The 26,582-nt window shown below is 32.4% G+C and overlaps 3 protein-coding genes and 1 long non-coding RNA gene across 8 annotated transcripts; 3 read left to right on the plus strand and 1 right to left on the minus strand.

Annotated features, from left to right (window-relative positions):
* Positions 1–1,217: 1,217 nt before the first annotated feature.
* LOC116348380 lies at positions 1,218–1,857 on the plus strand. 2 transcript variants are annotated; one of them, XR_004201800.1, is made up of 3 exons: positions 1,218–1,325; positions 1,422–1,513; positions 1,621–1,857. It is a non-coding gene; the product is annotated as an uncharacterized LOC116348380 (long non-coding RNA). The 2 variants fall into 2 exon arrangements; XR_004201801.1 differs by having other exon boundaries at positions 1,284–1,359.
* A 13,772-nt stretch (positions 1,858–15,629) lies between these two features.
* LOC116344005 lies at positions 15,630–16,598 on the minus strand. Its single transcript, XM_031772366.1, has one exon. It carries the CDS (start codon positions 16,513–16,515, stop codon positions 15,721–15,723), a length of 795 nt encoding a protein of 264 aa, XP_031628226.1. The 5' UTR covers positions 16,516–16,598; the 3' UTR covers positions 15,630–15,720.
* Positions 16,599–17,385: 787 nt separating this feature from the next.
* LOC116346784 (mucin-17) lies at positions 17,386–23,111 on the plus strand. Of its 3 annotated transcripts, none has more exons than XM_031777001.1 (8): positions 17,386–18,196; positions 19,019–19,139; positions 19,325–19,546; positions 19,624–19,816; positions 19,889–20,528; positions 20,600–21,348; positions 22,415–22,630; positions 22,720–23,111. In XM_031777001.1, exons 1-8 carry the CDS (start codon positions 17,710–17,712, stop codon positions 23,020–23,022), a joined length of 2,931 nt encoding a protein of 976 aa, XP_031632861.1. In that variant the 5' UTR covers positions 17,386–17,709; the 3' UTR covers positions 23,023–23,111. The 3 variants fall into 3 exon arrangements, with proteins under 3 accessions (XP_031632861.1, XP_031632853.1, XP_031632870.1); XM_031776993.1 differs by having other exon boundaries at positions 17,387–18,196; positions 20,594–21,348; positions 22,720–23,110; XM_031777010.1 differs by lacking the exons at positions 22,415–22,630; positions 22,720–23,111 and adding an exon at positions 21,416–22,196 and having other exon boundaries at positions 17,389–18,196; positions 20,594–21,348.
* Positions 23,112–23,402: 291 nt separating this feature from the next.
* Positions 23,403–25,592, plus strand: LOC116347989 (galectin-9B-like). Of its 2 annotated transcripts, XM_031778830.1 has the most exons (8): positions 23,403–23,569; positions 23,962–24,002; positions 24,095–24,180; positions 24,242–24,446; positions 24,535–24,700; positions 24,775–24,900; positions 24,967–25,028; positions 25,253–25,592. In XM_031778830.1, exons 2-8 carry the CDS (start codon positions 23,976–23,978, stop codon positions 25,496–25,498), a joined length of 918 nt encoding a protein of 305 aa, XP_031634690.1. In that variant the 5' UTR covers positions 23,403–23,569; positions 23,962–23,975; the 3' UTR covers positions 25,499–25,592. The 2 variants fall into 2 exon arrangements, with proteins under 2 accessions (XP_031634690.1, XP_031634699.1); XM_031778839.1 differs by lacking the exon at positions 23,403–23,569 and having other exon boundaries at positions 23,881–24,002.
* Positions 25,593–26,582: the final 990 nt, after the last annotated feature.

The raw sequence follows: 26,582 nt of genomic DNA on the forward strand, positions 1-26,582 counted from the left end.
CTCACATAGAATTGCATTTTCAATTATCTGACCAATTGGATCATATGACTTGACGCACTCAGAAGATCATTCAACATGGCCATTGGCCAGACAGTGATTTGACGCGATAAGATGCAAACCATCTAAAAAGAACTCATTCAATCAATGCCAACTTTCCTTGTTCAAGTGTGGCACCGTATTTTCAATTTTAAATCGCTATTTCATCCACATTTGACTCATGCAAATGACCATCGCGTGCAATATTAATGATTCGAAATCGTTCAACATAATTCATTGTTTGTGAGTCTTTAACAAACATGTGCATCGTTTCATATTAACAGTCAACCATTTTAATAACCAAAAATTAGCGGAAATAAATATAACATTTGCGAGTGATTTATGTTTCAGATTACATTTAACAACGCCAATGAACGTCAAGATCGGAATAATTTTGCCGCGGCAAAAATAGAACAATATGTAATGTTTTTTTATTCATTTTAACGTTGGAAAATGTAATGTTTTGGCCCAGTTTAGTGGTAATTTTTGAAAGAAAATTGTATGCAAAAAAGTAATATATTTCAATAGAATATTTCCATTTGTTTTATTTACTGGTGTGAGACTTGATGTCGGAGTTGAAGTTTACAGCATTTTTATAAACAATAATCGCATCGCATACATAAACATTTCTCTTTTCGATTGTGTTTTCATAAAACGTTTCGACAGACTCCGTGTGATAGCTATGTGTGTTCGTTGATTAACAGTATGCTTCGTAAGCAATAACAGCATTTGATACAACGTATTGATTATTCATATGCATTTCTATTCATATGCATTTCTGTCTACATATACATTATGTATCACTCTGTGTATTCACTCAGATTTTTCTTAATTTGCTTGTGTTAGCAAAATTCAAATTTCAACCGAAAATCACACATCTCTCTTTGTTTATAATGTGACATTTCTCGCCGACGTTCATTTTGCTTGTTACTTCAAATGTGTACGGTGCATTGTGTTGATTAGTTTCAATCGTAACATTTCAGAAGGAGTTGTTTTGTAAATCAGAACACAATATATACCATATTCTGATGGTGAAATGAAAGTGACTAAATAAATCGTTTTCTTCGACAACACAAATAAAATCTCATTTTCATATCAAAACGTTTGAAAAACAGTTTCTGTTCATTTTCAAAATTGTGCTTCAAACCACGAGTGCTTTTATGCTATTTTACAAATAATATTTTCATACGGTGATTTACATTTCGATTTTGATCATCGGTCATTTTTAATAAACGTTTACTTTTGTCGATTCAACAATAATTCCCTATAAATTCGGGTGCATTTTTGAGGTGATTCCACAGTTTAGTAAAGAATTTCACAGCAGTAATTTCAAATGAAAAAGTGTTTTAATTAAATTTATGCAATTATTTAATCTCTCTCGCTAGCCTTGTGTTCCAATTGCCGACCATTGCATCGTGAATACAACATTTTCGAACGCGCTTTTTGTCATTTTGCAGTGAATGTGACAGTGTTGTTGGTAAGTACTCAAAAACGAACCATTTTTCTTGATTTTTTTTTTGAAGTGATCAATGGACTGTGTGTCACGAATTTGACAATTTTTTTCGTGTTTTTTTTTCTGAACAGATTTAATTTTCATTACAATGAAGAAGAGACGTGCAAAAATAAATTCAGCCTTTAAGAAAACAACGCAAAATTGAACGACAATGAAGAGTTGCGATCGATAAAACTGTCAGCGCCTTCGGTATTCAAGTCTGAATATTCGGAAGCGTTAACAGAGCATTTTTTCCATAAATGCTACGATGGTACAGTAATATGCTACCTAGGTCTAGAGGGAAAGAACAAGCCAAAAAGCTAAAAAAATACGATTCAATACACAAAATAAATGTCAATACGTGTAAATACGTGTAAATACGTGTAAATACTTGTCAATACTGGAAATGAATGTAAATACCGGTAAATACGCGTAAATAAAAATTTCGTCAATCGCTAATGTCAAACTGTCTTATCGACTGAATTATTCATACAAAAAACTCTAAAAAGTATACTTTTTGTAAATAAAAAATAAAAATAAAATTTGTTTTTAATGTTTTTTAGCGGAAATTAATTTTCTTTTTAATTTTGCTGGGATTTGTGCGGTGATTATTCGCTGATTATTAAATCAGAAATAAATATGCGTAACATAACCTCACTTTTAATTACGTAATTAAAATTTACGTAATAAAGTATTACGTACGAATTTTTTTATTCATTTATTTATATGTAAATATTTTGAACGGGTGACGTTGAAAATGACTGAAACTACACACAAATCCGGCCACAAAATTGACCGTCAACATATGCCCGATAATGGATGAATTTGCCCCAACAATTGTTTATTGGGAAGAACAATATGAAATTGATAATTACGAAAATTACAAAAAAAATATTTCCCAACACACCCCAAACGGTTTAGCACGAAACAAATAAAATTGATACGAGCTTTCGTTCTCTTCAGATAGAATTTGAAATTTGTAAATGTTAAAAAAGTTTAAGGATATTTTTTGATTTAGTTTGGTCGCCTCAAAATGTAATTGTACAATACAAATACAAAAAGCAATTATTACGTTTCAATTATCGTTTGGTCGATTGAGTTGGGACATCAGTGGTATCATAAGAGTTTATAAATAATATAATAAGTTCATTTGGGATCTACAAAATATGAAAATGATTGAAAACAACCGTAAATAGATTAATTTATTGGATACATCAAACAATGTGTTTTAAACCCACAAAATATTAAACAATTTACGACTTTTCATAAATTCCTTTTCGTTCTATGGAATGATCCCGGGTCTGATCAGTTTGATACTGAATACAGTTGTTTTGGTTTATGTGTTCATAACATTTACAAAAACAAGTACAAATTACGAATTGTGTTTACGCAGTGGCGCAAATAAAAAAGTGCCGAAAGACAAAATGGACATGATTGTCGGCACGAGTGCAACCAAGACACACGAACTATTGCAATAAATGCATTGATTGTATTATATGTAGACGTAATGTGCTTTGTCTTGTCGCCGACTGAATGCGTGTCAAAATGAATCGGAAATTGCTTTGAAATCATTGATGATCACTTTGAATGGCCATTGTAATTGCCGCATTCTCGATTCTAATGACAAAGGAAATTTGAACAATTCCACCATGGTCAAGTACATTTGTGACATCTGACGGTCAGCTAAGTTTTTAAATTCATTTTTCAACACAGATTGTCATACAGGAATAAGAAAATTTTATCCGACGGAAAAAAACAACAACAAACAAACAAACAACAACACAGAAGAAGATTTCTATAGCTGAAAATGTATTTTAATGCAATGAAAAGTGAAAAATCAAGTCACAGTGAGTTCTCAAACTCACACATAAATAAAAGCAAACACGAATAGAATATCTTCTGATTTATATGGCGCCAAATTCTATTTAGACCTAAACTTAAGAATTGACCGAAATGAAATGCGAACGCATTGAGCAAGTGGATGCGGCTCACAGCCGACGGTGTAAAGGACATTGAAAACAAATAAAAATGGTAGATGCTAAAGCACACATGATCATTGGGTTGCCTCTTGGTACAAAAAAATTTCCACATTAGGATCGTGCGGATCGTGTTTTAGTCGGAATATTCATATAGCAGAAGCTGGCGGTGCGATAAATTTATGGTGTACGCATAAAATCATGTGCCGCTTCTTTAGGTTTGCAGGGTAATTTGTGTCAATTTATGGCAGGCGGCCGATTCAACCGCTCATAGAATAATCGTGTGAATTGGCCAAACGGTCATATGATGATGGTGTTCCAATAAATTGTTCGCGATTAAAAGTAATTTAACCAAATAATAATCTCTTCTAATCTTTATTATATCTGGAATGCTGTTTCATTCATATCTAAATGGTTCAATGCAAAATTGTCAGATTGAAACATAAATAATTAATATAACGCGTTCATATGAAGTTCGTACATTGTGTATATGCTGTGCGTAAGTATTTATAGTGCAAACAGTGACACCAAAGTGCACCGAAGAAAAAAGAATTCCGTATCAGCTCTCAGAAGTCAAAATGCTGAACAACAGCAGCTGTTCACAGTGTGGCAAGTCTATTTAATTTATGTCACGCGCCCAATCATAATTTTTATTTGGTTATTGTTATTATTGTTTCTCATTGTAGCCCGAATGCACGAATTGTTTAATAATTTTCAATGTGGCTGATGGTTTCGGTGGAACTACACCTATTTATTTGATTAAACATGCAAACGACTGAATACTGCCAGACAAAAAATATTTTCACCACATAAGCGAATATCACTGACGACGGATCATGTACTTTAGAATATAAAAACGACATGCAGTGGGTGTATACATGTATGCTCCCTAACTACCTGGACACAGATTCGCTATAAAAAAAAAGACGCACACAGAAAGTAGATAAAAGCGCATGGAGAGAGAACAATATTGACACTGGTCGTTATAAATCTTCTCCAGCGAATACCGATTGCTGTTCACTGAAAATTGATCGAACGCCTGTACATTGGCCATTAAAAAGCCATTCCATGTTGAAGAAACCACGTGTGTTCTATGATTTTGGTGTGATCGGTATTTTTATTTCATTACACAAACCGTACACAATGAATACGAATATTGCCATGGAAAAAAAAATACTTTGTAACTACATTGGTGATTATTTCAACTATTCGAGGAAAAAAAGAGGTGACTTCATGCCAAAGTTGATCATCTATATATTTTTCTTATTCATTTTGCATACATTCATATCGATGTACGTGCTTCGTGTATGAGAGACTTCTGCACTACTTCCATTCATTTCTTTAATTAATATCTACCATGTAAAAATGGATCTAGTTATATCTTCTATTTGTTTGCGTTGAGTTGGTTATATCAACAAGCAATTATAATTAGCACAGGATCGGATTCTTTTATATTGTTGCCTGACCATTTTTAGAGCACACACGGCTTTCCGGCGTCTGCGTTCATTACATCCTATTTGTTTGTGTGTGTGTGTGTGTGTGTGTGTTTGACTTCATGCCTTACAATAATGCATTATTGTGGCTCAACGTTCAAGCTAAACAATTAATGCAATAAACATTTTAGTCTTCTCACACCGTTTCAATTTGTCGTGTAATCTCTATCGTTACCGGCCAATATTCCGAAATATTTGTAGAAGCTTTTGACTTTGACGGTGCACGTATTTATTTCGTTTAATGTTATAAATTATTCTCTTTTTTTTGTTAAATAGTCTTGGTGTTAAATTATTTTCAAACGAAAGATTTATATGAAATGTCACAACATTTTAAAATCTACTGAACTCTAAGAACATGTATGTTTTTTTTCTTCTTTTTTTCATATCATTTTATTTGATTAAAATGCATACTTTTGAAATACATCGGTTTATATTGCATTACACCGAAATAAAGAAATGGATTCGTATACGTATATACGATAACTTATGTTTTGTATCACATTACAAATAATATATCACAAGAGCATGTCCACATTTGCACTTATTTCAATTGTTATTTCCCATTTTCGACACTAACAATGGTCGACGAAGAAGAAACGAGAGGAAGAGCGAAAGTATCAGTATGCAATCAATTAGCGAGAGCATACACGTGATGATATATATATATATATATATATATATATATATATAGTTTTTACTTTAATTAAATTTAAATGTACTGCCACACAGTAACAGCCATAACAAACGGAGATAAATTAAAAATGATTTATGGATGGTGACGATGGAATGTTTTTCATTTGCAAATTCCACAATTTATCTACATATAAATTATTTACGATCTTCAATTTTTATGTTGCATTTGCCTGTTGATAATAGCACAAATTGTAACAAAAAGCGCGCATTCAAACACTGAGAAACTCATGAAATGACAACATATTGTGATTAAATTGGTAACATTGTAACTGATTCTGACATTATTGCAATATTGTCGGACAATTTTTCAGAACTTTAAAATTGAATGTAGCAACATTAAAAATTTGATTTTTCAAATTGAGATTTTAATGTGAGACATTTGATTTTAAAATGACATTGTACCTTTGACGGATTACTGAAAAATCTCATTGTTTACTTTGAATATAGTTTCTGATCAGACATTATATTGAGATATTTTCAGCCAGATGAATCATCTCAGCCAAGAGTGATGGTTATAATTACACTTCCATTGCCACTTTTATTGTTTTTACTCCATTTCAGCTGCTGACGATATCTGGCTGAGCTGATTCATCTGGCTGAAAATATTTCAATATAATGTTTGTTTCTGATGGTTAACTTCCCTCCGGCGAACGATCTTCCCCCAGAAATAACATCTGAGAGTGGAAGCCCCTTAAATTTTCATAATTGACTTTTTCCGGACCGTTTTTTTTTCGAGATCCACCTACGACTATCGTTATTTTCCCAAAGTCTTTGGTGTCACCTATGGCTTTGGAACAGGGGTTAAATGGTCCTCTTCTTAGAAACTGGATTTGTAATTATTGCTCTGAAAAATTGCACTTGACATATACATCTTTTTAGACGTTATAAAATTTGAAAATAATGGAAATTCAATTGTTACATAAAGTAAATAGACCGAGCTGCGACGCCGACCGACCGCCGATCCGATTCGAAAATGCTCGAATGAGAACGGCCGGCATCGGAATGAATTTGCCATCGGATTTTTTTTGGAGTTCGGGTTTCAAAATATTGTTCGGATGCTTGGATGTTCTCACAAAAATGAACATTTGTTTTTACGAAAATCCAAAAAATTGAATAAATTTTTCATTATTTTTATTCCCATTTTAACTAAATGTCATTTTTTTTCTCAATTTTGTACGAAATATTGTATTAAATTTTGTCCGAATACCGAAAACATCCGACCACCGATCTGAGCCGATCCGAGGCCGTCGGAGAACGGTCGGCGTCGGATTTAATAGTCTCCGCTTCAGTCGGCTTCGGAGTTGAAAAATTGCCTCCGTTGCGAACTTTACTAAATACCCAATCATCAACTCATTTATGACATAAAATTACAATTTTTATAGAAATCGTTTCACATTTAAGGTTAATTACCTATACCATTCATGAATTGTCGATACATTTGTCATTTCTTCTCCCCTAGGTAAGAAAATTTCAATAGACCAAAATCAAGTGCAAAAAAATAGTTATGAACGTTATTGTTTTTTGTTCAATGGAAATGAAACTTCTTGTATTCTATAATAAATGGTGTGTACAATTTATGTACCTCTTAGGTAAAATGCGTTCAACATATATAAGCAGTATATGAAGGCTGCTATGAAGGGATTATTTACTGAAGACGCTAATTTTAGCTTGATATATACCATTTTAATCCGCAATGATTTCAACCCAATTAACTGGCTCTCACCTTCTTTGGCAAATTGATATAGATCATTATAACAATAAATGGAATTTCATCAAATCGCCAGCAAGAACATGAAACAGAATAGTGTATGTTGTCCCTATCAATGATAGAGTGCAAATAATAAAAGTGATAATTTACTGGTGTAAGTGAACAAATGTTTAGATTTCGATTGGATAAGGAACAATATGTTTAAACTTGGAATTGTTCTCATTCGTTTGCATAACCATTGTAAGGCATACCAATTTATATTCATTATTCATTTGAACAAAAGAGATACATACGCCTTGGCCGATGTCTTCATAATTTAAACGAATACCAATATGAAAACGGAACAGCATGTGTGTGGATATTGTTGTCTTTCAATAAATGTCTGAAATAACATCGTACTTGTGTGACTCGCTACATTTCTCTTTTTGTTATCACATCGCTTTGCTCTAGTTATCGCATGAATATTAATGATGAAAATGCGCCCTTGCATCAAATAACAAATATATCTATATTGCTTACATAAAATTTATTGTGCATATGTAAGGTTAATGTAGTTGATTTAAACCATTTTGATAAATTCACAACATTCTTGTGGCAATTTTTCTGATGTTCCAACAAGAACCTGAAGCATTTGTACATTTTTATCTACCAAATTTATTTCGTGTGAATTAATTCGAGCGTAAGGAATAAGACGCAGGAAAGAAGCAGTTTGATGGTAAACAATCAACTAGACGTGTATTGTTGTCCATATATAAAAACATACACACGGGGAAGGGAAGCTGTGCGTCATTGCACATTAACGTTATAGTAATGTATCGGCAATCGCATATCCTCTTTATTACCATGTGACCTTGTGAAACAAAAAATTGGTCTACCTTACGACAGCAATTGATCGCTGCTCTTTTGTTACCTGCATTGGTCAATCGGGGCCTTTTTCACTGTATATTACATTTTTTTTTCTTCAATATCATTACCATTTATTAAATCTGGCTTGATATATTTTACATCTTGCTTCTTTTTCGCCGGTGTGATGAATATTGCAAATGTTCATGTTAAAACTGGTCGCATATTTTGTTATTCGGATTAACATTTTGGAAATGCAGTACAATTTAATTCAATTGATTACTATTTTTATACGTATTCATTTTAATTCGATTGAATTCGATGTGTGGCTGCCTTCATGTTCATGATATGTCTACTCTTGTAACATGGGGTGGACAATTAATCAAAGATACTCTTTTAGAAATCTTTATTTACTTGGAAAAAAAGAATGTTTCCCGGCTTGATTTTTATATTTGTCTGAAACTCGTGGCGGCTTGAATAATATGTGCGCATGAAATTGAAGCTTGGATTATGTATCAAGATTAATTTAAACGCATTTAATATTCTTGCGGTAAAATCGTCACAAATCGATTTTCATTCCAATCTATTTTTTATTGATGGCCAACCGATTTTAACAGCGTTGTTAAACAGTATCTAATCTTTCAACATGGATGTTTTCTGAAGATATATTATTATTGTTGATCAGTATTAAAGTGTCTTACTTGGTCTGTATCTTGTTTTTTTTTTTTTTTTTTTTTTTTTAATATTGGTACATGAAAAGAAGTCACTTTTGAAACGACAATAACATATAAGAAAAACCATAACGTTCATTCGAAATGACGAAGGATTTTGTAGTTCAACAGCCTCCGATCACAAAACGATTTGTTTCATCACAAACAATAAGTGGATACAAAAAAAATCCATTACATATGCAGGAAATTTAAACGCAAATTTATGATCATTCTTGCAAACAATTTAGGTCATCCTTTTTACGATGTGCTTGCAATTTCATGTGGGATGCTTTTTACGTACTTCATTGGTAAAGAATTTTTAAATAATTGCAATGTCACTTCATTTAAATGCAGACAAAATGTTCTTAACGCATTGATGATGGCTGATCATTCGACATTTGATTCACTTTTTACAGAACTGAAAAGTTAAAAATCAAATTGTAACATTTCCTCAATTTCACATTCCGATATTTAATATGCGGTTGTAAAAATATGTAAAAATTAAACTATTAGAATAAAATAGTTTTCATAATTCAACGACACTCAAGTTCATAAATGAACCAACACTCTGAATGAATGCGGATAAATCGATTGGTATTGATTTTTGGTCCGAAAGAAATATACTTAAAATAATTTTTTTTTTTATCATGAACATGAACAAAAGCAATCTAATGTACTTTGAATATGACCTTAATCAATTGTGTGTGTGTGTGTGCGTGTCTTTTTGGTATTTTTTTATATACTACAAGAGTTCAAATTCAATCAATTAAATTCACTGAGATCAGAAAGCAATTTTTGATTCATGAAGTGTGACACTGAAACTATGAATTTCGTCTCTTTCGCACCATTCTGTCGCCAAACTCGAATCAAGTATGCACTTTAATAAACCAGGAACCGAACATTTTGGCTAGTGTTGTGAATATTTTACATAATAAATTCGATTGTCTACTTTAATTAGCACAATAACAATTATTTTCGTTATTTCGTTTCACATTCGGTTTTGTTAGCTGAGCACGAATTCGTGCTTTTGACCTACCGTTCAGTTTGGCTTGTGTTTCATTTCATTACGTCGCATTGGTTTTTTGTTGCCATTTTTTTTCATACTGTATTGTAGACACTCTATTTACATTGAGTTCGTCTAACTTCATATTTCAATAAATTTCATAACATTTTGCCATCCTCACTGCAGTTGGAATAGGTCTTAAGTTAAACGAATCTATTTCTTATTTTTCTTCCAATACCGGAATGATTTTTTGGAGAACATATTTTGAAAAATATATCTGAAGCATTCGAATAATTTGTCATTAGACATTTGGCAATATTTTTACTTACATCTTTATAACAAAGGTGGCAATGATAATTATCCAATATTATGTAGTGACAAAGCAATATATTACAATACTCTTAGAACTCATTTATTCATTTGATAATCGCCGAAGCTCAAGTGATGATAATGATAAAAAATCTTAATTTCAATCATGTAAATACGAAATAACAATAAAAAAATGTGCATATATATATATTTGTGGCGCGAACTAATGTAGAAAAAACATCATGAGACGATTTTCCGTATGCAAAACAGACTTTTTTATTACTAATCAAATGACTTAATCATATGTAAAAAATCGGCCACTATTAGCGGAATTTCCTTTCACTTTACTGTGCTGTGTGTTTTTAGTTTAGTTAATTGCATCATATCTTGCTCCCTTGATACTAAATCGCCACAATTTTAATTATTCAACAAATTTTTTTAATTAGTCTCTTCGTGTATGATATAAACTCGGTTTATTATTTTAAAAAATAATGACATTTATGGAACCAAAATTCATAAATCGGATGTTTATTTTTCATAATCTCATAATTTTTTTCTTCTACAAATTGTCTGTTTTTGGTTTTTCTATTCAAACTCTTCGGCTTTCTTCAAATTAATGAGTAGTTTGGATCTTCTGTTTTTTTTTTTTATTCAAAGGCATCGTGCGGTGAGCTTCAGCTTTACAATGTTTCTTTTTCTTCTTTATTTTTATCGTAATTTTTATTCAAAACCGCAATTTGGTCAAAATCAAAACAAATCAAACAAATTACTTTTCTGTGAATCATTTTAATAGTACTCGTATGATGTTTTGGTTTTGAGCCAAGGAAAATCATCCATCCATATTTTGCGTCATCACATTGCGAACATAGAATCCGTAGTGCAACCGCAACATTCGTTACGTGTGACGAACACTGTCAATTGACTTCTGTTCAACCGTTTATTTCAAGTTCAAAATAATTTGATGGGGTTGGGAGTTTTTTTGATGGTGTCAATATCTGCTTAGTCAGCTGTAGTTTGGTTGAAACTACTAAATAGCGCGTATGATTCAATTCGGAGTTGAATGACACTCAAAATATGTTGAAATATTGTGAATCATTCCCATAAAATATTGATTCTCATTTCCAATATTTTGAAATTCAACGAAAGACAAGTTCATTGTGATGAAAAAAGTCTTCTTTGAAATATTTGGTCTGATTTTATCATGACGAACTTTAGAAAAGCGTTGCGGTGATACTGATTCGTATACTCATACTCAAAGTGGTAATCGGGTTTTCTCAATTGTTTATTCATTTTAAAGCCTTCCAAATTCATTGATATTATTGCATCAATGCAGATTCCATGAAGTGCCAATACGAAATGACGCGGTAATACGAAGTCAGCCGCAAAAATGCGACCGTGAATCGACGTTCATTTTTTTTGTTTCATTATTTGATTTTAATTATAAATTGACGGCGATGCTATGTGAATTCTATATTATGCATTTTGGTTGCATGGTAACTCATATTGACCAAACGGCTTACAAAATCAAATTAAAAAAAAATACCGACACAAAACAATCGAAAGTATATGGACGCCAATTGTGCAATTAGCAATAGATCGTCGGAACGGTTGGCGTGTGTGAAAGTTGTAATAACTTCCAGAGACGTGAAATATGTCGCCATATGTTTTGACTATTATTATAACCGTCGCTATTTTCCGATGATATTTTTTTGTTGAAGCAATGAATGCGGCGACATTGAACAACCTTGTATTCGATTATCCAATCAAATTTTCCAAGGCTTTTACGCAAAGCACGCTGATTCTGAGTCACTTTATGGTCGCGTAGATATTTTAGTAGTGCACAGTGTGATCTGAAATAATGAATCATTTATCGATACATTATAATATCCGCATTTTGAGTGTCTTCTACATTTCAGTCGAATTCGCATGTGCATTACCGATTCCAGCGGAATTATCCGCACATGCCATTTGAGTGCACCAAGCACTTGAACTATAAATATTTACAAATTGTAAAGAAGTTCCGAAATGACGCGGCATGTCGCCGCTTGCGTCGTATGAAATTAAACAGCTACAATATCAACACGAAGTTGTTTACTGCACATTGCATATAATGCATTTTCCTCTTCTTCTTTGTCAACTTGAATTTTCTTGACGATATGCATTAACTTCGCACTTGCCATCCACAGAATTCATTAATGATATAATAATTGCATTTTCGTTGGTGTGACACTTGGAAATGAACAACAATAAAAAGCAAAATATGGGCGTATGCATCTGAAAATAAAACATCGTCATCTACACAATCTACATATCGGTGGATTGCAACCGAAACATAAAATTAAAGTGACACGTTGTGCATAGATATCGTTTTTTTTTCTTCGATAAATCATATTTGCGGAGTTTGCGAAGTGAGCGATTTGAATCAATTGCTATGAATCTGGTTTTCAATTAATCGGTTTATAATTCCAAACGGACTGGTTATAATTTTATACAATTGTAGCTTTCTGGAACCATGCAACATTGACTATGTTATATTGAAACGATTTGTCTGGCGCTAAGTTTAATGACAAAATAAATAAAGCCAATTGTGATCGGACGGAATGGAGAACGTGGTGTGTTTGAATGAATGCCATTAAATTGTTTTTTTTTCTCTTCTTTTAAGTTGTAATGAAATTAAAGCAGAGTTCATAGTTCATTTCATGGCCAAGTTTAAAAAGACAAAAACAAAAATTGTCCTAAGGCTTATCGCCTCATCGCATCGAACCAACAATGTGCATATTCTACTGATTTCTGGTCTTGAGTACAGACATTGATTTGGTTACAACAATAATCATACTTAAAATCAGTTTCATTCACTTAACTAATTATGCTTATTATTTTTTTTAAGGGTTAGTCGATCAATGAATGAAATATTGACACCATTTATAATTTCTCCCCAACTTTGTATTGTGCGTATTGTTCTTGGACAAAACCATTGACTCATGTCAATTAAAATGACGAAATGTTTGATAATTTTCATACACAATTGTGTATATCTTCTTAAAGAATTTTGATGATATTTCTTTGATTTGCTGTGTTTTTTTACGAAAATTTCTTGCCTCAGGTTATCTCTTTTGATCTGAGTGAGATCAAAATTCCGACACTTTTACTTAAGATTTTTAATAAATTCATTATCATAAAAGGTTTAACTTTGAAAAATGTGTAAAACAAAATGCAAAACATTGTTTATAGCGTACAATCTACTTGCTTACAATTTGATCATTTTAATTGTTAGAAACTGCTATTCACATAAGCCTTGAATTTCCTTTTTTTCGAAATCATTTCATTTTGTGCTTTTATTTCAGAATTCATGAACAGTGAACGTATACACATTATGAGCGTCCGACGAAAAATAAAACTGCCAAACATGAAATAGACTGAAGAAACAATTATAATTTATTTGTACTTTGTCACCTGGTCCAAACATGACACTTTGTGTGCTAAATAGCCCAGAAATATATAGACTTAATAAAATGAGCGTGCAGTGGCCAGATTTAAGCCACAGATGATAGCGAAATTCAAAAGCAAATAATGTAATATGAAAAATAGACGAAAAAAAAACTGTATCCGAGTGTGCTTGTTGTGTGCAATATAATCATAAATTTTGCACGGTACGTGGTCGCAAAAGTAACAATGTTTCAAGAAATATGCAAAGAGCCGTATAAATAGACATCGACACTGCACGAAGCAGTGGGCCCCGAAGAAATCTGAACGAGAAAAAAATATAAAAATTGACCGACTAGAATGACTCTATCGGAATGGAATAAAATTCAAAAAAAAAAAAAAAAATACCCTGCACCGCAAATTATAGTATATATTTTGTTTTGTTTGTCTCATTTACATAAGCAATGTATTCCTCGTACCAAAAATATGTTTCGTACGGTGATTACGCTGATCACACAGCCAAGGGAAGTTGAAGTGCAACCGAATGTTAAAACTGGTAAAATTGTTGACGAAAATGATTTCATTTATGAAATGAAATCGAACAAATTATTGTCGATACGAACATGAAAGACAGAGAAAATCCAGAATTTAAAAGCTTACTATAAATAGACTTAACCAAATATCAATTTACATGATTGCTTTGACTGCCAGCATATATTTTCACACAAACAAACTGATATGTGCGAGTTTTCAATCAATTCGTTGAAAAATTGCAATGTCTACTCCGTTACTCTGTGGTAGTATACATATAAATGCATTTATTCATTTCGAATAATTCGATTTTAATGATGTTTTCTTAAATTTGATTGTTTTTCGCGAAAATGAATATTTAAAACAGATATACATCGTATTTGTATCGATGAGATTTAATTTTTAGTTCAGTAACAATAGAACGAAAAGATAGATTATTTAGCAAAAAAAAATAATATTATAGAAGAATCAATCTGACAGCCGTCACGTTGATTTTTAGACATTGACTTCAGGCAAATCTACATGACTTTTGTGAGAAATTATCTAGTATTTTTTTTGTGGTTGTGTTTCGAATGCTTTATATTGGATGCATTTGGTTTGATTGACACATTTTACAAGAATATTTCACGAATCTTTGAAGACATATGGGTAATCAGATAATTTCAACGCCGACTCAACTGTGGAGTGATTGATTGCATTGAGAATGTTTGAAAATTCATTTTTTACTCACGAAAACGATAAGATACAAGTTCTGATTAAATTATTCACGCAGGGACAAACCGGCAACATGTGTAATGAATGTTTCTTTTTTTTATTTCAAGACCATGATTCAGAACGACATTCTCATCGAACGTGAAAAAAAAGTAAAGCTGGTTTTGTAAAAGATAATTTATCGTGTAACAAAGTCTTTGTTGAAAGCAAACAAAAGCATATTTTGAGGACCCAATCTTGACCATAGGCATTTTTCTATAATTAAAATGTTTGTTTAAATGTCCCAGCGAAAGCATTGCATTTGAAACAAAAGTGAAATCACTCACACGAATTAAGTGATAAATGAAACCCATGGATGAATTTTTTGAAGATATCACAGCCCACTGTGTGATTCTATTATCTTTTCAATTCACCTATCGACAATTATCAAAGCAAGTTACATATGCACCTCATAGCGATTCCATAATGTACCTCAGTGGCATGTACCTCCGTCGTGATGTCGTACTGGTTTTTTTTTTGAACAAAAATACCTTTTGATTGTTGATTAATTGAATGGTACAATTTATAAGCTGATTCATTTGCCGATCAAAGCAAAAAAAATAGAAGTGTTACCAAAAAAGAATTGCTAAATATGAAATATGTCTACAAGCTTTGCTAAATTACACTTTAAATGTGCGAATGAATAAAAAAAAGGAATAAAATTAAAAAAAGAATAATTGGGTCCAAATACAGGCCTGTTTATTGCATGAACTAAAAAAATATGAAAATACATTCAAAAATATGTTCTGCATTTCATTTCTTCTCCGTTTTGACAAGTTTTTGTTGTGGCTCTTCCTCTTCCTTGCGCTCTTGCTGTATTTTTGTTGGTTTACGTTTGTGTATTCTCTTTACCGAGTCTCCGGTATTCAGTAAAACGTTCAATGTCTGTCCGTGTAAAGAAACCGATTGTTTTGAAGCCGTGTATGCGTCTCTTGGACTTGCAAAGGTTAGAATGGCTGATGAAAATTGTTTTGCTTTCTTTTTCGAATTCAAATTTATTTTCACCGCATTTGTGAACTGTTGTTTCAGCTCAGCGTTAGTCGTTTGCTTCGGCAAATTCGCAATGATGATTTGATTCGTTTTTTCTCTAATATTTTCATGTTTCTTTTCATTCTTTTTGATTTTTGCCAGCAATTTTCGTGTTTCAATTTTCGCTTCACGTTTTTCGGCAACTTTGTGCTTTCGTTTTTCAAGCAATTTGGGCACATCTTTGATGACCGGTTTCACAGTTATTTCGGTATTTGTTTTTAATTGCTCATAGGATTGATCGCGTTCACTAGCCGATGCAAAATCAATGAAACAGTAATCAGCACTTTTTTGTCGAGGATGGCGAACGTCTTGGATTTTAGAGCAAATTTCTTTCAATCGATTTGCAGCATTATCACGATCCTTTATCCATGCAGCTCCTCGAACATACAACGAATATGTTTCTGGTGGATCCATTTTGGGTAATTCTTCAACGTTCTCTTCCAAAAGATTATCCAATTTTTCATTATTTTTTAATTTTGGTAATGATTTTTTATTTTTTATATAGTCTTTTTGCGGCATTTTTAAAAAAAAAGAAAAAAAAACTAAAATATTATTTCAGTAAACTAATAATGATGTTTCGATCGCAAAACGTACAAACACATGTGTAAACACATGTGTCATTTGTTGTTTGTCAAATCGGTTGACACTTGTGACCAGCGGAAATTTATGGAACTAAAATTATTCCAGTAATTTTTAAATGAATTAAATTTGATGTTTTTATGGTGTTTCGCCGCTTGATTGTCACTTTTTATACATTCAATAACAAAAAAATTGGAAGGAAAAATGGTCCGAAACAAATATTTCAATCGAATGCAATGGCAGCAACAACTTTATTAAAATTCCGTTAAATTTTCGTTTTGATCGATGAAAATGAAATCGTTTTCCAAATCAATCATATTTTGTTATTGGTTTTAAATGAAAATGCCATCTATTGCTATAAAATAAAACATTTCAATTTCAGACAAATGATATCATCTAACAAAACAGAAAGAATATAGTTCGATTGAGCTAAAAACGAAATATAATTCGAAAAAAGTGTGGATTTTCTTTTCTAAATTATTTATTTTGCATTTGATTTCTCTTCTTTCATCATGGCATAACTGTTTTGGTTTGGATGACATTATTCATTGGCATGGTGAATGATGGTGAATTTTTGTTCTAAATGTTTTATATAATTGGCCACCAGTTGGCGCTACAGAATAACGAGCATAAGTTTATCAGTCAACGACAGTTGGGATTTTGAAAATTCAATCGATCGACGTGATATCGATGGTAACTGAAGTGCATTTATTAAAATAAGCAATTAATGTTTTAATGTATAAAATAATAAAGAATAAATGAATAAAACAACTAAAGATAATATAATTGCATTGAATTACAATAAATTAAATAGTGCAAAATTTCATTAAATTTAACGAAGAATAGAAAACATACATTTCAATCACATTTGCTATGCAATTCGATGGTAGTATTCAATTGTGTGTTGCAGTGTATTGAGTTAAATACATCGATGTATACGCAATCTCGTAGACCAACGTAGGGTCATACAGTGACACATATCATACCCGTCGACGTTGAGTTTGAGACGACACCTATACATGCGCAAGTCCAAGTTCACACACACACAACGAACGCACACACCTACATAGGAGACGTCGAGTTGAATTTAGCCGCGCAAAGTATTGAAAGAGGGGAACTCAAAACAACAGCGTAATGAACATTGCGACAGTGTTCAAACAATCGACAACAACATCGGCACGAATGTCGACCAACATTCATAGTACCGAATTGTCAACTTTGAGCAGCATCAATTTTGATAAATTTAAACGAAAAAAAATCTACGGTCAATCACATCAGCAATCGTGTGGTAAACAAATCAAAACGAGCGTGCTTATGGAATCAAATTCGGTGCTAAATGTTGTCCAAGAACTTGGCAATGATCGTCGCCGTCATCGTCATACATTTGGAATGGGTGAACAGCAGCTGTTTAAAATGTTATCATCAACACCCGACGAACCGCTCTTTATCAATGACACTGCAAATAGTAAGGCCGCGCTGAATGGTTGTGTCAACAATTCGGGTGACAATTTACTGATACAGTACGAGACGGCGACGTCATCGATTGCTACTGTGGATGAATACGAAAATGAAAATTTGCCGCCAGCCGATAATAACTGTGCGACTGTGGCCCACATTGAAGGTTACATTTCAAATTTGTATATATATTTTTTATACGTATTTTATCAATTGCATTGTTTTAAATTATTATGGCATTTCTTGTGCCTTCAATGGAATATTGGGAATTTCGCAACCACTGAATGCACAACATTTATATACACATATGTTATGCACACTAATGCATAATTAATTTCGGCTCGTGTTTTTTTTTGTTCGTCGTTTTTGTTATGGATTTGTCTTGACTATGATCACATTATTTTGTTCACACTATGTGTGTTTAATCAACCTATTTCTTTTTGCTACACTTTCGTCGGTCGAAAAATCGCAAACACAAACGACATATTTATGTTGCTTCAATCTTTGTTTTCAGTCAGTGTTTTTTTTATTTTTTTATTTTGTTATCTTCATTTTCTTCTTCTTATTTATTTTTGCTCAGTGTGCGATTCATTTTGTTACGTAGATTTGTCATAGTCCAGATAATGAACGAAACACAATTGGGGAACACTTTTGTTGCTTTGTGTCTGTTTGTTGAGATCACAAATGTCAATCGTTTTCGTTTCAAACAGATACGATTGAAAAGCTTGTTTATTCGTTCGGCTGATCGGTATTTTGATTGTTCAATATTTTCACACATTCTTTCATATTGTGTTTTTCGTCACTCACAACTGTCAATGTGAATTATTGATTTCCAAATAATTTCTTTCTTTTATTGGTTGAATCAAACGATTTTTCTCATTTCCATTGAATCTATTGAAGATTTTAATTTTTTATTCCAACAAATATATTTGATATGAGAAAAGAATACAAAAAACAAACTAATAACGAACATATCTTTTTCATAAAGATGTGGAAACGATGAGTTCAACACCACAAAAAGGTTTTAGTACAGCCGCATGGAACAAACTTCAACGTGATTTAAACAGCCCATCGGCATCATGCCGTGTGCGTGCAATTCGTGCAATGAAGTAAGTTTATAAATAAATCCGCATACATGCTAATTTTGATAACAATTACCAAAAAAAAAATGTTGTGTTAACCTACCTATTAAGTATAAAAAGAAGTGCACGACAAAATTGCATCTGAAAATAAGTGAAATTTTGTGAAGAATTTCTCATAAACGCTGACGTATGTATGTTTTCTCTTTAATTAGTAGCCCGGCTAATGCCAACTACTATAATAACTTTGATGTGACCAACGGTGAGACCACTGTATCAGAAGAAGAATGTTCAATTGAACCGCCAAAAACAATTGAAGAGGTGATGAAAGACGTTATCGTTTACGTTGAATTTCGATCGGGTGCTGAAAATCGAACGAACGGTGTAAAAACCACAATCGCAAATTTGGGAGCTAAAGTCAATGATCGTCTTCTACGGTAATGAGCATGTTTACGATTCAACTCTATGGACGATTCTTAACTCGAGGCATATCAATTTTCTGTTATTCATTTAGCAATACCACGCACGTTGTGTTCAAAGATGGCTTACAATCAACATACAATAAGGCCAAAAGCTGGAATATTCCAATTGTATCAATTTTATGGATTGAAGCTTGCAAAAAGCATTTGGTAATCATGGATCCAAAGGCATATCCCATATCAAACATTGAGAAATATGAAAATCCAGATCTTTATGAAAAGACAAAGGTAAGCAAAGTGTACTTCGATAATAGTACATCAATTGTTTTAAAACAAAAATTCTAATTGTCAAAATTTTAGCGCCAAAAATGTATTCAACCCGACACATTGATGAAAAATCTACATCGACCGATTCCCAAATCGAAAATTTTGGAAGGTCTTAAAAAGCACAATGAAAGTGATTCATCGATTTCGACATCAAGTGTCATCGATAAAACACCATCACCAAATCTCATGGATACATATTTGAATCGAAAATCATTGGCGCCAACAACATTACCGAAAGTTACACAGTCAAGAAAATCGATTTTCAAAAAAGTGGATGAAAAACCAAAAAATACAATTCGTTCGATGTTCATGAAACAATTGGAAAAAAGCCGAACCGACAATGTGGCCGCCACACCAAATACGCGTCGCTGTACAACGTACACACCACAACCGATGGAAGAAGCAAAAGTACAAATTAATCCGATCACTCCCGTCTCAGCAGCTCTAACACGATTGCGTCGTCGCACCACGTACACACCCCAAGCGATGGAAGAAACAAAAGTACAAAACAATTTTTCAACAGTCACACCAGTCACAACAACATCAAGACGAAAAACGATGAATGTACACGCCAATGTGACCGTTCACAAGTCAACCACAAATCACACATCGAAGGCAGCCATTGATGCAATATCTCAGGATGCTATTCAAACGCCAAACCATAAACTTACAGGTAATTGATATATTTGTGCTCATCTCGAAATAAATCCCAATTCATATGATTTAATGTTGATTCAGATACAGGAATTACATGTTCAACAACGCCATTGATTAATACATTGTCAAAAACACATATCGATCAGAATCGCAGCAGTACGCCGAAAACATTGCTCGAACAATATAACAGTACATTTAGCTCCAAGAAAACGCCAATGACCAATAAACGAAGAACCATCGCAAACATTACCTTGGATATTATAAAGCAACGCATCGAAAATTTAAATCGTAATGTGTCATTGAATCAATCGACGACTGATTTACTTGATGATTCAATTCATGGCGATGCAAAGTCAACACCAACGCCGGTAGAAAATACCGAAAAAATGACAACAACGCCAGCCACGGGTGCAACAAACCAAAATGCTGTACAACTGAAACCATTGAAACGAAAACTATTCGCACCACCATCACTGTTCCCCGAGAATAGTCCACTTTTGAATACAACAACACAGAAGACTGATAAAAAGACTGCAACACAAAAACGAAAGCGAAACGATTTGGTCGCAACAGCCGTAGCAGCAAGTGAAGAAAAAAAGGCGCCCATCATCAAATCACGTCCCATCATCAAAAAACCCACTTCACGACGCAGTACAATGTTTTTTGAAGAAGCACCGGTACGTAAGGTTAATCACGACACAAAACCATTGATTTCGTCTTTGACTTTATCAGCAACCAATGGAACAACGGTGCCGAATGCCAAAAAAGATAACAGTTCACTTCAGGGTTTGGTATTCACAAGCATGCATCAGTCTCAAATTGATTTTATATCAGAGGTAGGTCCTTAGTGATTTGTACAGTAAATAGAGAGTGTTTGAGAAACATCTTCTTTTATTTTTGTAGAAGCAACGTTTGTAGTTTAGTTAATCAATTTGGCAGTCGACGCAACTATTTGTTCCTTCATATTGGCTTTTATTTTATTTTATTTTTTTTATTAAAAAGAAACTGTAATATTCAATGAAATAAGTGATAATGACTATTGAATGGTCAGTGCAAGCATTAGAAAAGAATTTTTTGTCTATAAGCAAAACTATTCACTACATTGTTTTTATATCGCCAGATAAATTCGTTATCATAAGTTCATCACCTAAATTTAATGAGAGATAAATCAAATGCGGTACGCAGAACCTTTTCATAGAGAAATTTTCATCAAAATATACATAGATACGTTACTGTAACACATTCGACTTAATCGGCCAAATTTTTGTGGTATATTCGAATGTCGGAAGTTTTTCCGAAAATACTTTATTCCAAACGATTCTTTTCCAGGAAAAATCCTAAATTTTCGGGGAAATATTCGTTCGGGATTTTCGTATTTTTTCTTTTCGACATTTGATAAATTCCGTTATTGGTAAATTAATTTAACTGGCGATATAAGTTGGTTCACAGATAATATCAATGCTTTTAAAACTAGGGAATTTTTTTCGTACATGTTTTTTAGTAAATTTTTTAAGTGATATTAACGATGATTGTCAATTTAAATTCGAATGAAAACTACATTTTAAAAAAATTTAACTCAATTCAATCGTAGCTAATTATCAAGCACTCATTTCATTTGAACTATCATCATTTTTCATGTAAACGAATTTGTGTCCAACTTTTCGAACAATGTAAACTATGAAAAAAAAAACTGAAGTAATATAAAATAAGGAAAAAAAAATTGTGGTTTCATTTTATAAACTGATGATTGTGTGATTTATGATTAATCTAGATTTAATAAAAAAATGGTAATTTCTTTAGTAACAGTATTTATTTACTATTTGATTTTGTTATAAGTTTGTAAAAGTGTGCACTGATTTCAATTTACTGTTGTTGATTGGTTTGTGCTTTTTGTTTTATTAGGCCGTCAAAAAATTGGGAAAATTCCAATTAGAAAATAAAGTAAGCAATAATACAACACATTTGATCTCGGACAATCGTCGAACAGTGAATATTCTTCGTGGAATAATACGAGGCGTTTGGATATTAAGTTACGACTGGGTTGTAAAATCAGTTGAGTTAAATAAATGGCAATATGAAACGGACTATGAAATGCGAACATTTTCAAGAGCGGTTGAGGTAAACGAACAGTTATTTTTTTCTTCTTCTTCTTCTTCTTCTTCTTCTTTAAGCATTTGTTGACTTATCAAAATATTTCATTTGAACAGATAAACCGAATTGAGCGACAAGCTTTTGGTCGACATTACCGAATGGACATTTTTCGCTGTTTTGATATGTTTTATTTGGCCGATAATTGTACATGCAAAAATCTTCGGGAACTCATTATCATGTGCTATGGAAAGGTCACAAAAAATGTGCCAGACTGCTGCTATTTCATTACTGAACAATATCAAACAAATATTGATAGTAAGAAATTGATACAAGTTCATCCAAATTGGATTTTGGATAGCATTACATCTGGCAAGGTTCAGAAACTTGCAACGTATCTCGTTGCAAATACAACAAATTAGAAATTTAGCCATTTTTCTAGTAAAAGTGTTTAATTCATAGTAGCTTTAATCAGTGAACAATAAAAAAATAATAGTAATTAATAATCAAATGTTTTAGAAGTAATTAACTGCAATGTTTATTGATAATATTTTGAATGTAATTCACAGACTGATTTTTAGTCTTAGGAACATTCTTTCAACAAAATAAAAAAAAAATCATTTTAACGGAACATTCAAATTCAAATTTATTATTAACAAATCGAATTCACATGATATGCCATCTTTTGTTTCAAATATTTACTAAACTCAAGGTCGCTCACCACTATAAACAAAGATTGTGTTATTTTACAATACCAAATGTTTGTTTACAATGAATTATATCAAGTTTGTCTTTCATAAATATGGTTGGGCTTGAGTAATCCGTAATTTCTATAAATTTGCAGAATAAAACGTCATTGCCACTGATGAGGTGATCGAAAAAAAAACTTCAAACATTACAGTGAACTGTGATCAATATACACTTATTTAAACTTTCGTGCCTTATCTCGACACTTTTTTGTTATTTTGGGTATGCAGTGCACCAATACTTATTGAACCTATACAAGTCCTATACTTATCATTTTAGCACTGTCCAGTCAATACTTTCACACATTTTGATTCTATTGCCGATGTCAGTGTTTTTTGTTTTCGTCTTTTGTTGAGAAACGATTTATTGAAATATAATTATGACTATGACTCACGCATTCTATGTAATGACAAATAAAAGTAATATTCAACGATAAGATAAAAATTATATACAATTACAAGCAGCAGTCACATTTAATATTTTCCATATAAATCAAGTATGAACAACGCAACAAATCAGAAACAATTTCAGTATATTTCGTCGTAGCAATAATTTGAGTCAAGTTTGTGGGGTTGTTATAATTTTTTTTTTTTTTTTGATTTTTTTTCGACAAGAGAATTTCTGAAAAATGGCTACACTGCCTGCCTTTAATCCGGTAAGGAAAAATTATCTTAATTTCATTCAAAATAAAAAAAATAGCTAAAAAAAATGACGTATTTAATGACATACATACAAATATTTGTTTAGAAAATTCCATATTTGGGCTTAATTCCTAGCGGCCTACATCATGGTTTGATGATCAGAATCAATGGTGAAATGCTTCGCCATGACAGGTTTGCTTTAACAAATTGGTTTTTAAGAAATGAAATAATTTATTTTTGTTTTTTTTTTTAGATTCAATATTGATATCAAAACTGGTCCGATTATATCGCCATCGGATGATATAAACCTTCATTTAAGCGTTCGTCCAAATGAAAATGCGATTGTGCGAAACCATTTTGTACAAGCATGGGGTCCTGAAGAGAGAATGGGGGGCTGTCCCATTCAATATGGGGAACGATTCGAAATTTTAATTCTTGCTGAAGCAGAACATTTTAAGGTGTGTGTGTATAGTATATGTAGCGTGACTCATTACATGTAAGTGCACTTACGCCCTATGTAATGATATTGAAATTGTCTTATTACAGATAGCAGTGAATGGCCGACATTTTGCCATTTTCAATCACCGTATTCCATTGTCAAGTGCTCGATTCATTTTTATTAGTGGTCAAGTGTCCATTCAGTCCATAAAGCTTGAAGGCGATCCAAATTCAGTATACAATTCGGTGACACCTACTGCTCCAATACTTTCTAGTGAGTAGACAAAAACAGTGAATCGTAGATATAAGTGTTACCATTAATTATTAATGAATTATTTCTTTTGCCAGCAATTACATCGTCAACATCGGCTGTACAACCTCCACCATACCAACAACCGTATCAGCCACCACCCTTTCAAAATTTCCAGCCACCATCCTATCAAAGTTATCAGCCACATTCGCCATACCAACCAAGTAAATGATGACAGTAATTTTTCCAGCGATAAACGAAATTAATTGTTTAATTTTTATTGTTCAAAGATCCACATGCATCCTTTTCGACAACGGTGAATGCAGTTCCAAGCAATCAGCAAACGTATCCGGTATATTTGCACAAAGATATACACCATTAAACCGTTTTAGTATTCACATTTTGTACACCAAACTGTTTTATTTTTTTAATCACTTTTTGGTTTTGTTTGAGCATTGAATTATTGACACCTAAATAAACACCTAAATTTAGCTCTCACCAAATTAACACGATTTAATCAGTCAATGTTTATGTATAATTATTGTTGATGGTTCAAGAATGTGTCTCATTTTCTAGAGCGGTCAATATTACGGTCAATACCAAACGCCGCACACTATAATTCAATATCATCCGACCGAAGCATATAGATCAGGTCAACCGACACAATATTATGCGCCACACCAGACTTATCAAACATATACCCCGACAAAAAGTAGTACTGGATCAAATGCTTTGAAGGTTGCCGCAGGTATTGGGGGAATTGGATTAGGAGCATATGCCATTTCGAAAATTTTCGATAGTGACGGTTCAAATTCGGATTAATTAATATTGAGTTTATGAACAATTAAATAAATAAAATTACTATAAAATATTTCATACAACTACTGAACAAATCGGAATAAATAAATAATGAAGATGTGCATTTTTGTTTATTTCAGTGCCATTTTGTAGGACAAATAGGACAAGGAGATATGATCTATTTAATAGTATTTAGTAACAAATAGGAGATATTTTTATGTCCTATAAAATAGCAGAATATTTTAGCCCAATGAAATGACTGGCTTATTTCATTTTATTTTTCATCTCAATCAAATCGTTTTATAATTTATGCTGTTCTTAATGATGTTTGTTCTTCATTTTTCTGCATCATCAGATTTTTTTCCAGTTGTCATGGTTTGCGTCTTAAACCAAAAATGTAACGACGTTCATTGGAGGGCAAATCGATACACCTCGAAAAACACGGAAATAAAGGGAATGAATAACATAAAGCCAAAATAAACATTTGAAGTAACGACTCATAAGAAGCGGGCATTTGGACAGTCATTTGATGTTAGTTATTGATTAATGCCCGTGATAGCTCAGTTTCATTTTCTTGCTTTCACCTTTTATAGTCGACTTATTTTTTCTTCTCGATATCTTCAATTTCGTTTAAGGAATCGTTAATAAGCATTTATCAGACGTTAGTATGCTTCACCGACCTCAGTTGCGATTATTTCCTTGGTGTGTTCTTCTTTTTCTTGGCTGACTGAGCTACATCCAATTTAGTTACACAGTTTATCGTTTCAATATTTACAAGTTACAAGTAACATCCAAATAAATGAATTGTAAAGCTTTTCAATAAAAGCTCTAAGTACCAATAAAAACAACATATGTTGGAAATTTTAGCTTTTTTGATCCCATTTTTAATTATGTTTTTTAGTTACATCACCAAATTAACTAAAAATAAATGAAATATATTTGAACTATTATGTGGTAAGGAAATAAGTATTTAACTCTTGATAAAAGAATAAATAACAAGTTTTTACTCAATTTGATTCCATCTCTACCTGATATAATTTTTCTTCGATTAGTAGGTTATTTGAATGGGTAAGAATAATCATGAGCTCCAAACATTATTTAAAAAAAT

The sequence above is a fragment of the Contarinia nasturtii genome, unplaced genomic scaffold (assembly GCF_009176525.2).
Source record: "Contarinia nasturtii isolate CC-2019 unplaced genomic scaffold, AAFC_CNas_1.1 Cnas_scaffold_129, whole genome shotgun sequence".
Taxonomy (NCBI): domain Eukaryota; kingdom Metazoa; phylum Arthropoda; class Insecta; order Diptera; family Cecidomyiidae; genus Contarinia; species Contarinia nasturtii.

What these genes read in the sequence shown, in the direction of transcription:
- LOC116346784 (XM_031776993.1), top strand. Translation starts at nt 17,710, where the DNA reads ATGAACATTGCGACAGTGTTCAAACAATCGACAACAACATCGGCACGA. An exon ending in ATCTTTATGAAAAGACAAAG is followed by an intron (nt 19,817 to 19,888) that starts GTAAGCAAAGTG and finishes TCAAAATTTTAG; the next exon opens with CGCCAAAAATGTATTCAACC. An exon ending in CATTTTCAAGAGCGGTTGAG is followed by an intron (nt 22,631 to 22,719) that starts GTAAACGAACAG and finishes TCATTTGAACAG; the next exon opens with ATAAACCGAATTGAGCGACA.
- LOC116347989 (XM_031778830.1), top strand. Translation starts at nt 23,976, where the DNA reads ATGGCTACACTGCCTGCCTTTAATCCG. An exon ending in CACTGCCTGCCTTTAATCCG is followed by an intron (nt 24,003 to 24,094) that starts GTAAGGAAAAAT and finishes ATATTTGTTTAG; the next exon opens with AAAATTCCATATTTGGGCTT. An exon ending in TACTGCTCCAATACTTTCTA is followed by an intron (nt 24,701 to 24,774) that starts GTGAGTAGACAA and finishes TTCTTTTGCCAG; the next exon opens with CAATTACATCGTCAACATCG.
- LOC116344005 (XM_031772366.1), bottom strand. Translation starts at nt 16,515, where the DNA reads ATGCCGCAAAAAGACTATATAAAAAATAAAAAATCATTACCAAAATTA.